At 39.2% G+C, this 12,406-nt stretch overlaps 1 protein-coding gene across 2 annotated transcripts in view; it reads right to left on the bottom strand.

Moving 5' to 3' along the window:
• Nucleotides 1–775: 775 nt before the first annotated feature.
• The window catches only part of CAPZA1 (capping actin protein of muscle Z-line subunit alpha 1), a gene marked incomplete at both ends in the record, with an annotated part of 50,589 nt that continues 38,958 nt past the window's right edge, over nucleotides 776–12,406 (bottom strand). The window contains 6 exons of one of the 2 annotated variants that reach the window (XM_080693378.1): nucleotides 776–916; nucleotides 1,278–1,340; nucleotides 3,747–3,818; nucleotides 7,693–7,771; nucleotides 8,566–8,645; nucleotides 11,332–11,538. In XM_080693378.1, coding sequence (XP_080549504.1) covers nucleotides 776–916; nucleotides 1,278–1,340; nucleotides 3,747–3,818; nucleotides 7,693–7,771; nucleotides 8,566–8,645; nucleotides 11,332–11,538 — 642 coding nt within the window. The remainder of the gene's footprint in view (nucleotides 917–1,277; nucleotides 1,341–3,746; nucleotides 3,819–7,692; nucleotides 7,772–8,565; nucleotides 8,646–11,331; nucleotides 11,539–12,406) is intronic. The other variant, XM_080693377.1, reaches the window with a different exon arrangement.

Below are 12,406 nucleotides of genomic sequence, written 5' to 3'. Positions count from 1 at the left end.
GTAAAACTCTTCTAAAAAATGCAGATGTCTATAACTACAATGTTACTAGATGAGAAAGAGACAAGGAGGGAATGAGAAAAACAAACATGCTCATGTGCAGGGAATGTGGTTCAAGTCTTTGGATTTAAAAACAAGTTCCTCCAGAGAAGCTGGCTATCATGGAATTACCAGGAATTTCCTTTGTCCCCCAAAATGGACCTGAAAAGCATAAATTCAGATTTCGAAAACTACCTGTATGAGATGCTATAAATGACAATCAAAGCAGTTGGAGGGAGAAGGATGGATGTGTCTTCCATTTAGCTACAGTCTGTAGCCCAGCCTCTTTTGCTGTGGGGCTATTGGTGGATCAGTAAAAACAAGTGAAGTACCAGAAATGCCTTGAAGCATAAAGAAGCATAAGAAGTGAAAAATAAGTACTGAACATATTATCTGTTTAAATCAGCATTGAGACTTCATGGCTAGAAAACTGTCTAAACAGTAAAATGACTCCAAGATAGATCTTTCTCTCTCCAACATTAAATGTAGCAGAATTAACAAAAGAAAAGAAAAAAAAGGATTTACAAGTAGATATAGTCGTAACAGAAAATTACAAGGCAGAGAACACAAAAAGATCAAGACAATGCTATAGTTCAACAGTATTCCATGAGGCTAGAAAATCCGTTAACTTTGAAAGCCCTAGCAAAATACCACTCTTGTTTATAAATCACTTATTTATCATATGACCACACGTTGAATCCTTTTCCTTCTACGTACTGAAGGATCCTATAGTCAGCCTTTAAGCATTCTGCATTTCTTTGCCAATCTTGTAGCTGAGTATCTTGTTCCAGTCGATTTTGGTGCGGGTAACTGGAAGCTGTCGGCGCAAGGCCTTGAATGTGGTGTCTGACATTGTTTGATAGTTTTCACTAATTGCTGTCTGCAATAGATAATTGAATGTGAATTACTTGAACAGAAATCAGTTTTGAAAAGTAACCTTGTAGTCAAAGGACATACTACAAAGGACAAATAGGATATATTATATTATTTTAGTGATCTCTTCTCCAATCTCTGAAGTGAGCCAAGAAGCTCACCTGTATTTTTGAAACTAGAGCTATGGTCCCTTCCAATTTTGAAACTTTAAGTAGAATGCCAAACTGCAATCTCTGTAATATCTCCACACTTAATAGCACTGAACAGTATATGCGTTAATGTTAAAGGACACAGAGAGGTCTAAGAAAATATTTTAACACCAAAATATTAAGGTAACATCTAGAAAAATTAGTTCCAAATGTGCTTACCTGATATTCATTTTCTGCATTCTCTATTATTTTAATAAACTCCTTGGCAGTTTGGGCTTCATTCTAATGAAGAAAGAGAGGGAAGAAAGGATTTAAAAAAATAAGTAGCCAGGCATGATGGCTCTCACCTATAATATCATCATACTTGGGAGGCTGAGACAGAAGAATTCCCAAGTTGGAGGCCAAACTCAGCAACTGAGGGTCTCCAGTTAAAAAATAAAATGGCTGGGGGTGCAGTTCATTATTGGAGTGCCCCTGGGTTCCATCCCCAGTACTAAAAAATATAAAAATAAAATCTGTAAGGAGCAAATAAAAAGATACTAAAAAGTCAATCCATATTAACTACCATTTGTATAAATAATCCCTAGTTTACCAAGTGATCCAAGGTATATTACCTCCTTTGATTCTAGATACCTAGGTTATCATGACCTTCATTTTGCAGAAGAGAAAATAGAATTCTCTTAAATGATTTGACCCAAATCATATGACTTTGAATGATAAAGATGGGATCCGAATCTGTCTTCACCAACAAAACAAAACAAAACCCCCAATATTCTTTTTCATTTTACCACAGTATGCCCCAAAGATATCTCTGTGTCTTGAAATCTTGAGGCCTTGAGAATAGTCCAATTTAAGATAAGAAGAATGCCTTCAGGCCCCAGACTCCAGGGCCTTGTGCCTGCCAAGAGAGTACTCAAGACTGCATCACTTGAGGGGCAATGAATAAAGCAGATACAAGAACCCAGCTGGCTTCTATTAAGCCAGACATAATACTATTTATGAAGACACAAATTAATATTATTCTACTAACTTGGAGGGGTGAAAAAATTATTTTTCCCAAAAATATTTCTTATGTTAGTAAGTAATGAGTTAACTGGTGTGTGTGTGTGTGTGTGTGTGTGTGTGTGTGTGTGTGTGTGTGAGAGAGAGAGAGAGAGAGAGAGTGAGAGAGAGAGAGAGAGAGAGAGAGCGCGAGAGCGAGCAAGCGAGCGAGCGCGAGTGCACATTTTCTTTTTTTCTGAGACGAGAGTCTCCTTATGTTGTCCAGGCTGGACTCAAAAATTAGGTTCTCAAGTAATCCTCCTGACTCAGCCTGGAATCAGAGATGTGAGCCACCACAGCCAGTTTGTTATATTTAATAAATATTTTAACATTTCTCAGTTTTTTAAAATTACTGTAAATATTGATAAACACAACACACATAAACAAAAGCTCTTTGGGGGAGGGTACTCAATCACCTCTAATATAAAGAAATAATGATACTATGAAAAAAAAATTTTAAGGACAAATTATGGTGGTGATGCCTGTATTCTGGAGGATGAGACAAGAGGATCACAGGCTCAAAGATAGCCTCAGCAACTTAGCGAGACTCTAAGCAACCTAGTGTGAGACTCTATTTCAAAACCAAAATTAAGGGCTGAGGTGAGCCGGGTGTGGTGACACAAACTTGTTACTTCAGCATTTGGGAGGCTGAGACAGGAGGATCTGGGTTTGCAGATAGCCTAAGCTACTTAGTGAGGCCTTTGCAACTCAGTGAGACCCCCGTTTCAAAAATAAAGAATAAAAAATAGAGCTATGGGTATAGCTCGGAGGTAGAATGCCCCTGGGTTCCATTCCCAGTACAAAAAAAAAAAAAAAAAAGGCTGATGTATAGCTCAAAGGTAGAATGCCCTTGGGTTCAACTGCCAGTGCGCGCGCGCGTGCGCGCGCACACACACACACACACACACACACACACACAAAATGTCCTTTTTTTCAAGGTATAGAACTTAGTATTTTTTTCCTTTTTATTGTAATGAGGATTGAATGCAGGAGTGCTGTACACTGACCTACACCCTAAGCCTTGCTCAGGCTGGCACTGAACTATGAATCTCCTGCCTTGGCCTCCCAAATTACTGGGATTACAGGCATGTACCACAATAAAAATGTTGTTTATTTAACATTATGAATGTAGCCCTATAGAATTTAGTTTGACAAATTTGCTATGCTCCTGGTATTTACTGATTAAAGGTATTGCTGTCCTTGAATATATCTTAAAATTGAGGAGAGAGCAAGAAAAAGTTTTTCTCAAGCCAGAATCACTTTTTTTTTTTTTTTTTTTTGGTGGTACTGGGGTTCCTGGAAGCCCTTCTACCTCCGGGCTACACGCCCAGACCTATTTTTACATTTTTATTTGGAAACAGGGTCTCCTAAGCCAGTGCGTGTGGCTGGCTTCGAACTTGCGTGATCCTCCTGTCTCTGCCTCCCAAGCGCGGGGATTACAAACGTGCACCACCATGCCTGGCCAGAATCACTATTTTGAATGAAAGAGTATAAACTAATACAGTTGGTTGGTAATAAGAGGCATTAATAGAATTTGCTAAAATCAAAGCACTAGCACTCAGAATGAAAACTAGTTTTCTGAAGAAAAATAAGACGTATGTAAGACAGTTATATGTTAAATATCACAGTTTCATATCACATACTCACCGCAACTGTTACTGAATCTTGCACATCTTTATGGCTAACCAATTGAACATTGCCATCTTCATAATAGTGAACCTGTGTGAAATAGTATTTGAGCAAGTTTATGTGTAATTCATACAGAATCCCATAGACTAGGGTACAAATATATGCTTTAAGCTATCCTGAAGTTGGTAAGCACACACTTGTAACCCCAACTCTCAATAATTAATTACTATAACCAATGATAATACACAATGGTTTTAATTAAAATTCAAAGAATATTTAAGTTTAAGGATTCTCTTCTTAGCTGGGCATGCTGGCCCACACTTGTAATCTCAGTACTTAAGAGGCTGAGACCAGAGAATTACAGGATCAAGGATAGCCTCAGCAACTCACCAAGACTGTTTCCAAAGAATAAACTATATGCCTGGGATATAGCTAGAAGCTCAACACCCAGTATCTGTCTCTCTCTCTCTCACATATTAATAATAACAATAATAACAACAATAATAATTCTCTACTTAGCAATGAAAACTGATTACTTACTGAGTATAACTAACATTTATATAATTATGTGCTTACGAAATCCCAGGCACTGTGCTAGATATTGTCAATACAAAGATAAATAAGATTCCCCCCTTAAGAATACTAAAGTAGCGGGGCATGGTGGCGCACACTTGTAATCGCTGCGCTTTGGGAGGCGGAGACAGGAGGATCACGCAGGTTCTAAGCCAGGCTTGCTGGCTTAAGAGACCCTGTTTCCAAATAAAAAATATAAAAGTTCCATCCCAGTACCACCAAAAAAAAAAAAAAAAAAAAGAAGATGATGAAGAAGAATACTAAAATAAAGTTGGTGTGGTGATGCATGCTTGTAATCCCAGCATTTGGGAGGTGGAGACAGGAGGATCACAGTTTGCGAATAGCCTCAGCTACTTAGTGAGGCCCTTTGCAACTCAGTGAGACCCTGTTTCAAAATTAAGGAATAAACAATATGGCTGGGGGTGTAGCTCAGAGGTACAATGCCCCTGGGTTCCATCCCCAGTACCATAAGGGAAAAAAAAAAAACTAAAATATTAAAAGCAGTAAAAATTAGTTTTTCTCTGAAAACTAAGGAAGTTTACTATTTTATTTGTGGTATTGGAGATTGAATCCAGGGATGTTCTACCTCTGAGCTATACCCTCCAGCTCTATTTTTTTTTTTTTTTGAAATAGGATCTTGCTAAGTTATCACATGTGAAAACCAAGAAGTTTTAATAGAGCCTAATATATAGCATGTGTAAAACCTGAGTTCAATCCCCCAGCACTAAAAAACAGGGAAAAACATATGTAAGGTTAAGTGAGGTGCTACAATCATGAAAATGATTAGCAAGGAGTAGTATGTAGAAGACAGACTAGAAAATCAATTACGTACAGGACTTAGAAAATTTTGGCTATTTGTAAGATAGAAAAGGATATCTAGGTGGCAAGAAAGTACGACAGTGAAATATAATTGGTTTAGCTGATGGAAGAATGAAGACTTCACTGCAAATAAATAGATGTAGGAAGGACTGTTCACAATGACACTGCTATAAAGTTGACAGATTAAAGACCAAAGCACTTTATAAACAATATTAGAATTCAACAGGACGTGGTAGCGCACACTTGTAATCCCAGCATTTGGGAAGCAGAGACCAGAGGATCTCAGTTAGTGGACAGCCTAAGCTATTTAGCGTAGCCCTTCGTAACTCAGTGAGACTGTTTCAAAAATAAAAAAAGACTAAAAAATAGGGCTGGGAGTGCATATCAGAGGTAGAATGCCCCTAGGTACCATCCCTGGCACCACAAAAAATAATAATAAAATAAAAAATAAAAAACTTAAGAATTCAGACAGGAGATGGGGAATAGTAGCCCAGGAAATACCATTTCCTTCATCTAGTGCCATGGTTTGAATGATAGTACCTGCCCAAACGCTTAGTTTGGCATCTAATACCCACAGTGAAAGTATCAAAAGGTGAGGCCTTTGGGAAGTGGTTAAGTCATGAAGGCTCCACACTTATAAAAGAAGTTCAAGTGAGCCCTCTTACTCTGCTTCTGCCTAATGTGGCCAGCATGGTCACCTTATTGAAAACCTATCCCAAGCCAGGCGTGGTGGTGCACGCTTGTAATCCCCGCGCTTGGGAGGCTGAGACAGGAGGATTGCACAGGTTCAAAGCCAGCCTCAGCTACTTAGTGAGACCCTGTTTCCAAATAAAATATAAAATAGGTCTGGGAGTATAGCCCGGAGGTAGAAAGGTCTCTGGGTTGTACCCCCAGTACCACCAAAAAAAAAAAAAAAAAAACCTATCCCAAAATAAAAAAGGCTGGAGCCAGGTGTGGTGGCACATGCTTGTAATCCTAGTATTTAGGAAGCTGAACAGGAGGATTTGAGGTTTGCAGCCAGCCTGAGCAATTTAGGGAGACACTGTTTCAAAATAGGGCTGGGGGTATAGCCCAGAGGTAGAATACCCCTGGGTTTAATCCATAGTAGCCACCCCCCACGAGCTGGGGGTGTAGCTCAGTGGTAGGAAGCCCTTGAATTCAATCATCCATAACACACACACACACACACACACACACACACACACACACACACAATCAAAACAAAAAACACCTTCTGTCAATAAAAAAAAAAAAAAATCAAACAACTAAAACACCATTCCTGAGTTTTCCTCAGAGCTAAAAAAAAAAACAAAAAAAAACAACAACAAAAAAAAAAAAACAGTATCTGCTACACAGTAACTTTTTTTATTTTTAATTTTTTTTCCAGTACTGGGGATGGAACTCAGAGGCATTCTACCTCAGCCCTATTTTTTATTCTTTATTTTGAAACAGGGTCTCATTGAGTTGCAAAGAGCCTCACTAGTTGAAGCTGTCCTCAAACCACGATCTTCTGGTCTCAACCTCTTGAATGCTAGGATTACAAGCGTGCACCACCACGCCCCTTATAAATTTTATAAGGACAATAAAATTTAGTTCTTACCTCCACTATCAGGACAAAGACCAACTTGCAGCTTTATTTTATTTTACTTATTTATTTATTTTTTGGGTGGTACTGGGGTTCCTGGAAGCCCTTCTACCTCCGGGCTACACGCCCAGACCTATTTTTACATTTTTATTTGGAAACAGGGTCTCCTAAGCCAGTGTGCACGGCTGGCTTCAAACCTGCGCGATCCTCCTGTCTCCGCCTCCCAAGCGCGGGGATTACAAGCGTGAGCCACCACGCCTGGAAGCAGCTTTATTTTAAAATGTAAAGTTTTAGCTGGGTATGGTGGCACATGCTTGTAATCCCAGCATTTGGGAGGCTGAGACTGAAGGTTCATGGTTTGAGGACAGCCTCAGCTACTTAGTGAGGCCTTCTGCAACTCAGTGAGACCCTGTTTCAAAATAATAAAAAATAGGGGAGGGGGTGTAGCTCGGAGGTCGAATGTCCCTGGGTTCCATCCCCAGACCCACATAAATAAATAAATAAATAAATAAATAAATAAATAAATAAAATGTGAAGTTTTGCCAGGCGTGGTGGCGCATGCTTGTAACCCCCGTTCTTGGGAGATAGAGACAGGAGGATCACATAGGTTCGAAGCCAGCCTTGCTGGCTTAATAGACCCTGTTTCCAAATAAAAATATAAAAAATAGGTGTCTGGGAGTGGAGCCCAGAGGTAGAAGTGTTTCCAGGATCCCCAGTACCACCCTACCCCAAAAAAGTGAAGTTTTAATCTGGACTTGGTGTGCACACTTGTACTCACAGTGCATGGGAGGCTGAGACAGGAGGGTCACAGGTTCAAGGTCAGCCTCAGCTACTTAGACCCTCTGCAACTTATTGAGACCCTATTTCAAAAATAAAGAATAAAAAAATAGGGCTAGGGATGTAGCTGTGAGTTAGAATTCCCCTGGGTTCAATCCCCAGTACCACCAAAGGGAAGGAAAAAAAAGTATAAACACATTGGAATCTTACCTGAATTTTGAGCACTCCAACCACCTGGGCTGTAGGTGGGGTGATGGTGAATTTCCACTCTGATCTCCAACGACCATTCCTATTAAAAAACACATACACAGTGCTGTAGAATTAGCAATAGGCACAAGAAAGAGGTGATATACAACTGAAGCAGAGACTCTGGGGAAAAGTCATTTCCAAATTGACACACCCATGATTCTGTCTACTCAAAAGCTGGGTCTAAGTGGCCTCACCATAATCCTCTTCTAAGTTATTTGGACTTCCATTTTTCCTTTGTTTGCCTTGAAGAATAGCCATGCCTATTCTGTTCATTGGAGACTTCTAAAAACAGAAGGGTAGCTGGGCGTGGTGGCGCACGCTTGTAATCCCAGCATTTGGGAGGCTGAGACTGGAGGATCGCGGTTCGCAGACAGCCTCAGCTACTTAGTGAGGCCCTCCGCAAGTCAGTGAGACCCTGTTTCAAAAATAAGAATAAAAAATTGGGCAGGGGGGTGTAGCTTGGAGGCCAAATGCCCCTGGGTTCCACCTCCAGACCCACAAACAAACAAACAAACAAACAAACAAACAAACGGCTGGGCAGTTGAGTTAGGTAATTAACTCAAGTATTACTAACCCCCACCCAAATAAAATTCACACCTGCAACTGGACATTATTCATCACTTCTTCTCACTCAATGTATTTAAAAATATATATAATTATATAATCTTAGAACTGGAAGAAATTCAAATAATGTCTAAATCCTTCATTCTATAAATGGAGAAGTAAAGTATCTAAGTCAAATAATTTATCTAAGATAGGTAGATGAAAAATGAAACCCGAAGTATTGCTTTCTTCCAATATAAATTAGATACAAATAGAAAATTTATTTCTTACCAGAAGTTTTTAGGCTGAAATTGGTGGCTTTCAATACATGCAATAATAGTCTGCTGCCCATCTATAGTTTTAGCATAAACCTATTATTTGAAAAGAAAATAATTAGACTAAAAAAACACATTTAATCTAAATGACAAACTCTGTACAAAAGCAGCATGCTAAATCCTTAAGAGACCAAAAATCAGGCAGAATAAGTGTTTAACACAATAGCACCCTTGTGTAATCCCAGTGCTTGGGAGGTTGTGACAGGAGGGTCACAGGTTCAAGGTCAGCCTCAGCTACTCAGTGAGGCCCTCTGCAACTTATTGAGACCCTGTTTAAAAATAAAGAATAAAAAATATGAACACAAGCTGGGCGTGGTGGTGCACGCTTGTAATCCCTGCGCTTGGGAGCCTGAGACAGGAGGATCGCAGGTTCATATCAACCCCAGCAACTTAGTGAGGCTCTCAGCAACCTAGTGAGACCCTATTTCCAAATAAGAAATAAAAAATTGGGCAAGGGGTATAGATTGGAAGTAGAATGCCAGCTGGGCATGGTGGCACATACTTGTAATCCCCGCAATGGGGAGGCTGAGACAGGAGGATAGCACAGGTTTGAAGCCAGCCTCAGCTACTGAGTGAGGCTCTCAGCAACTTAGTGAGACCCTGTTTCCAAATAAAATATAAAAAAGGTATGGGAGTATAGCCCAGAGGTAGAAACCCCTGGGTTCTACCCCCAGTACCACCAAAAAAAAAAAAAAAAAGAGAGAGAGAGAGAGAGAGAGAGAGAGAGAGAGAGAGAAAGAGAGAAAGAGAGGGAGGGAGGGGTAGAATGTCTCCGGATTCAATCCCCAGTACCAAAAACAAAAACAAAAATCTAATAAACAAAAACATAGGACTAAGAATGTAGTTCACAGGTAGAATGCCCCTGGGCTCAATCTCTTAGACCCAAAACAAACACACACACACACACACACACACACACACACACACACACACACACACACACACCTGTTGTATAGGTAAAAATGAAAGAAAAGCTAGACGGTGGCTGGGTCACAAAATGAATAATTCAGGCAATAATCTAAGGTAGTATCAATGGAAATGGAAAGGTTACATACAAAATGAAGTACAACTGAAGGGCAAAAGAAAGAAGAAGCCAAAGTATCTGCACACTTGGATGACTAGAAAAGTATATCATTAACAAGTAGGAAAATCCAGAGAGAGATGGCTAGCTAGTAGTTAGGAACATCAACTCTTTCTTGGAGAAGTGAATGGAAATGGTGAAGGGAAATCAAAGAAAACAAATAGTGCAATGTTTTCACATATATCTTTTCAGGGTCAGGGAAATGTTTTCACATATATCTTTTCCTCCAATAAAGATGGTAAAAGCAGTAACAGCAGCAACAACAAAACAACACTATAAGTGATAACAGTGGGTGGGTACTGGATATTGAATCCAATGGCGCTCTACCACTGATTTTAAGAAAAAAGTATTTAGTTCAAATAGTTGTAATTATCCAGTGAAAACATCTAAACTATGTAGAAGTAATTTTGTGTAAAAATGCCTATACCAAAAATTAATAAATATGGGCAACTGTTCTCCCAACATTTATTTAAGGTGGTACTGGAGATTGAAATTGGAGGCACTCTACCTCTGATGTATATACCATGGACCCTACTTTATTTTGAAAAAGGGTCTCACGAAGTTACTACATACTGGCCTCAAACCTGTAATCTTCCTGTCTCAGCCTCCCACATACTGGCATTATAAGTGTGTGCCACCATGCCTAGCTCCAACAGTTTTACTGTTTTTTCCCAAATTTAAGCTAAAGACTGTGTGTGTGTGTGTGTGTGTGTGTGTGTGTGTGTGTGTGTGTGTGTGTTGGATGGAACCCAGGGGCTTTCTACCTCCAGGCTACACTCCCAGACCTATTTTTATGTTTTATTTGGAAACAGGGTCTCACTAGATTGCTGAGAGCCTCACTAAGTAGCTGAGGCTGGCTTTGAACCTTTGCAATCCTGGTCTCAGCCTCCCAAGTGCTGGGATTACAAGTGTGTGCCACCATGCCTGGCTAAATTAAAGACTTTTAAAAACATTTTTGATGAGTTCAAGGTAGTTTTTGTTTTTGTTGGGGTTTTTTTGGTGGTACTGGGGTTCCTGGAAACCCTTCTACCTCCAGACTACACTCACAGACACCTATTTTTATATTTTTACTTGAAAACAGGGTCTCCTAAACCAGTGAGGCTGGCTTCGAACCTGTGCAATCCTACTGTCTCTGCCTCCCAAGCGTGGGGATTACAAGCGTAAACCACTACACCTAGCTCAAGGCAGGTTTTCATGAGTAAATATAAAGTAGAATACATTGATATTTAAAATCATTATGCATTTGTGGTTTTTTTTGTTATTGCTGCGTTTTTTAATTCTTGTTTTGTTTGTGGGGGGTGGCTGGGGATTGAACCCAGGGGCATTCTACTACTAAGCTACTCCCAGTATGTTTTATTTTAAAACAGGGTTTCACTAGGTAGCTGAGGCTGACCTCAAACCTGAGATCCTCCTGTCTCAGATTCTCAAGTACTGCTGCACCTGGCTGCATTGGGATTTTATAAGAGTTATGTACATATTTATACTTCTTCCAAAAAATAATTTAGAGAATAAAATGCAGACAATAGCATAAGTAAGAAGAAGAAGAAGCAGAAATAATGGTGTGTTAGGCCAAAATTTCCAAAGAATAAGGCAAATGTAAAAAACAAAAGACTCTGATAATGAAGCAGGCAGATACTTAACAGTACAGAATCCGTTGGAATAATGATCTTTCACATAGGCTCTTAAAGCACTATCACAGGATTCTCTCCAAGACTTCAAACCTCCATCAACTTCCTCGGGTTGGGGGTCACTTGCTTCTTTCCGTAAGTGATCAAATTTAAAGGAAATTTTGTTTCTTGGATCTAAAAATCTGCTATTACCCAGGTCACCGTGCTCTGTAATTAACACCTTCCAAAGAAGAATTACAAATGTAAGTAATTATAGAAAAGACAGTTCCTATTATATTTTACTAAACAAATAAGTAATACTGATTTTTCAACCAAGCCTAATTTTATTTTTATAAAATATAATTATGTGTAAATCAACTTTATTCTACAAAACTCCCCTTTCCTAACAATACTCATCATTTCTTCATTCCTTGTATGTGTATGTGTGTTCCTGGCATTGAACTCAGGGGCATTCTAACTCCAAACCACACTATCAGCCTGATTTTTTATTCCTTATTTTGAAACAGGGTCTCAATAAGTTGAGAAGGGCCTAAGTAGCTGAGCTGGCCATGACCCTGCAATCCTCCTGTCTCAGCCTCCCAAGTACTAGGATTACCTGGCTCATTTCATTTCTAATATATTATCCACATTATACTTTATACATACCTGTAATAACAACTTTTATGTATTTATGGTATTCTTTTTTCATTCATCTTATGAACCTTTTCCAGAGTCATTTTACTGAGCATTTAAAATAGGCAATACACTTACAAGGCTCAAAAATGAAAAAGTGTAATCTTTTTCTTACTCCTCCCTCCAAACTAGTAAATTTCTAAAGTAATTTAAAGTAGCATAAATTTCAGTAAGGATGCCTTTGTGTTCCGAATAAATATGTATCCTGTTATTCTTACCTAGGAGAATTAAAGACAGCTGAAAAGGCTATAAGACTCTACTCCTATCTTCACTCTTTTTTTTTTTTTTGGTGGTACTGGAGATTGAACCCAGGAGTATTCCACCTCTGAACTACACCTTCGGCCCTATTTTATTTCTTATTTGTGTCATTAAGTTGTTGAGAGCTTTACTTACTAAGTTGCTGAGGCTTGCCCCAA

The sequence above is a fragment of the Muscardinus avellanarius genome (assembly GCF_963383645.1).
Source record: "Muscardinus avellanarius genome assembly, chromosome: 3".
In the NCBI taxonomy this organism is placed as follows: domain Eukaryota; kingdom Metazoa; phylum Chordata; class Mammalia; order Rodentia; family Gliridae; genus Muscardinus; species Muscardinus avellanarius.
Note: the sequence above shows the minus strand (reverse complement) of the source record. Positions and strands in the feature narration are given on the sequence as shown.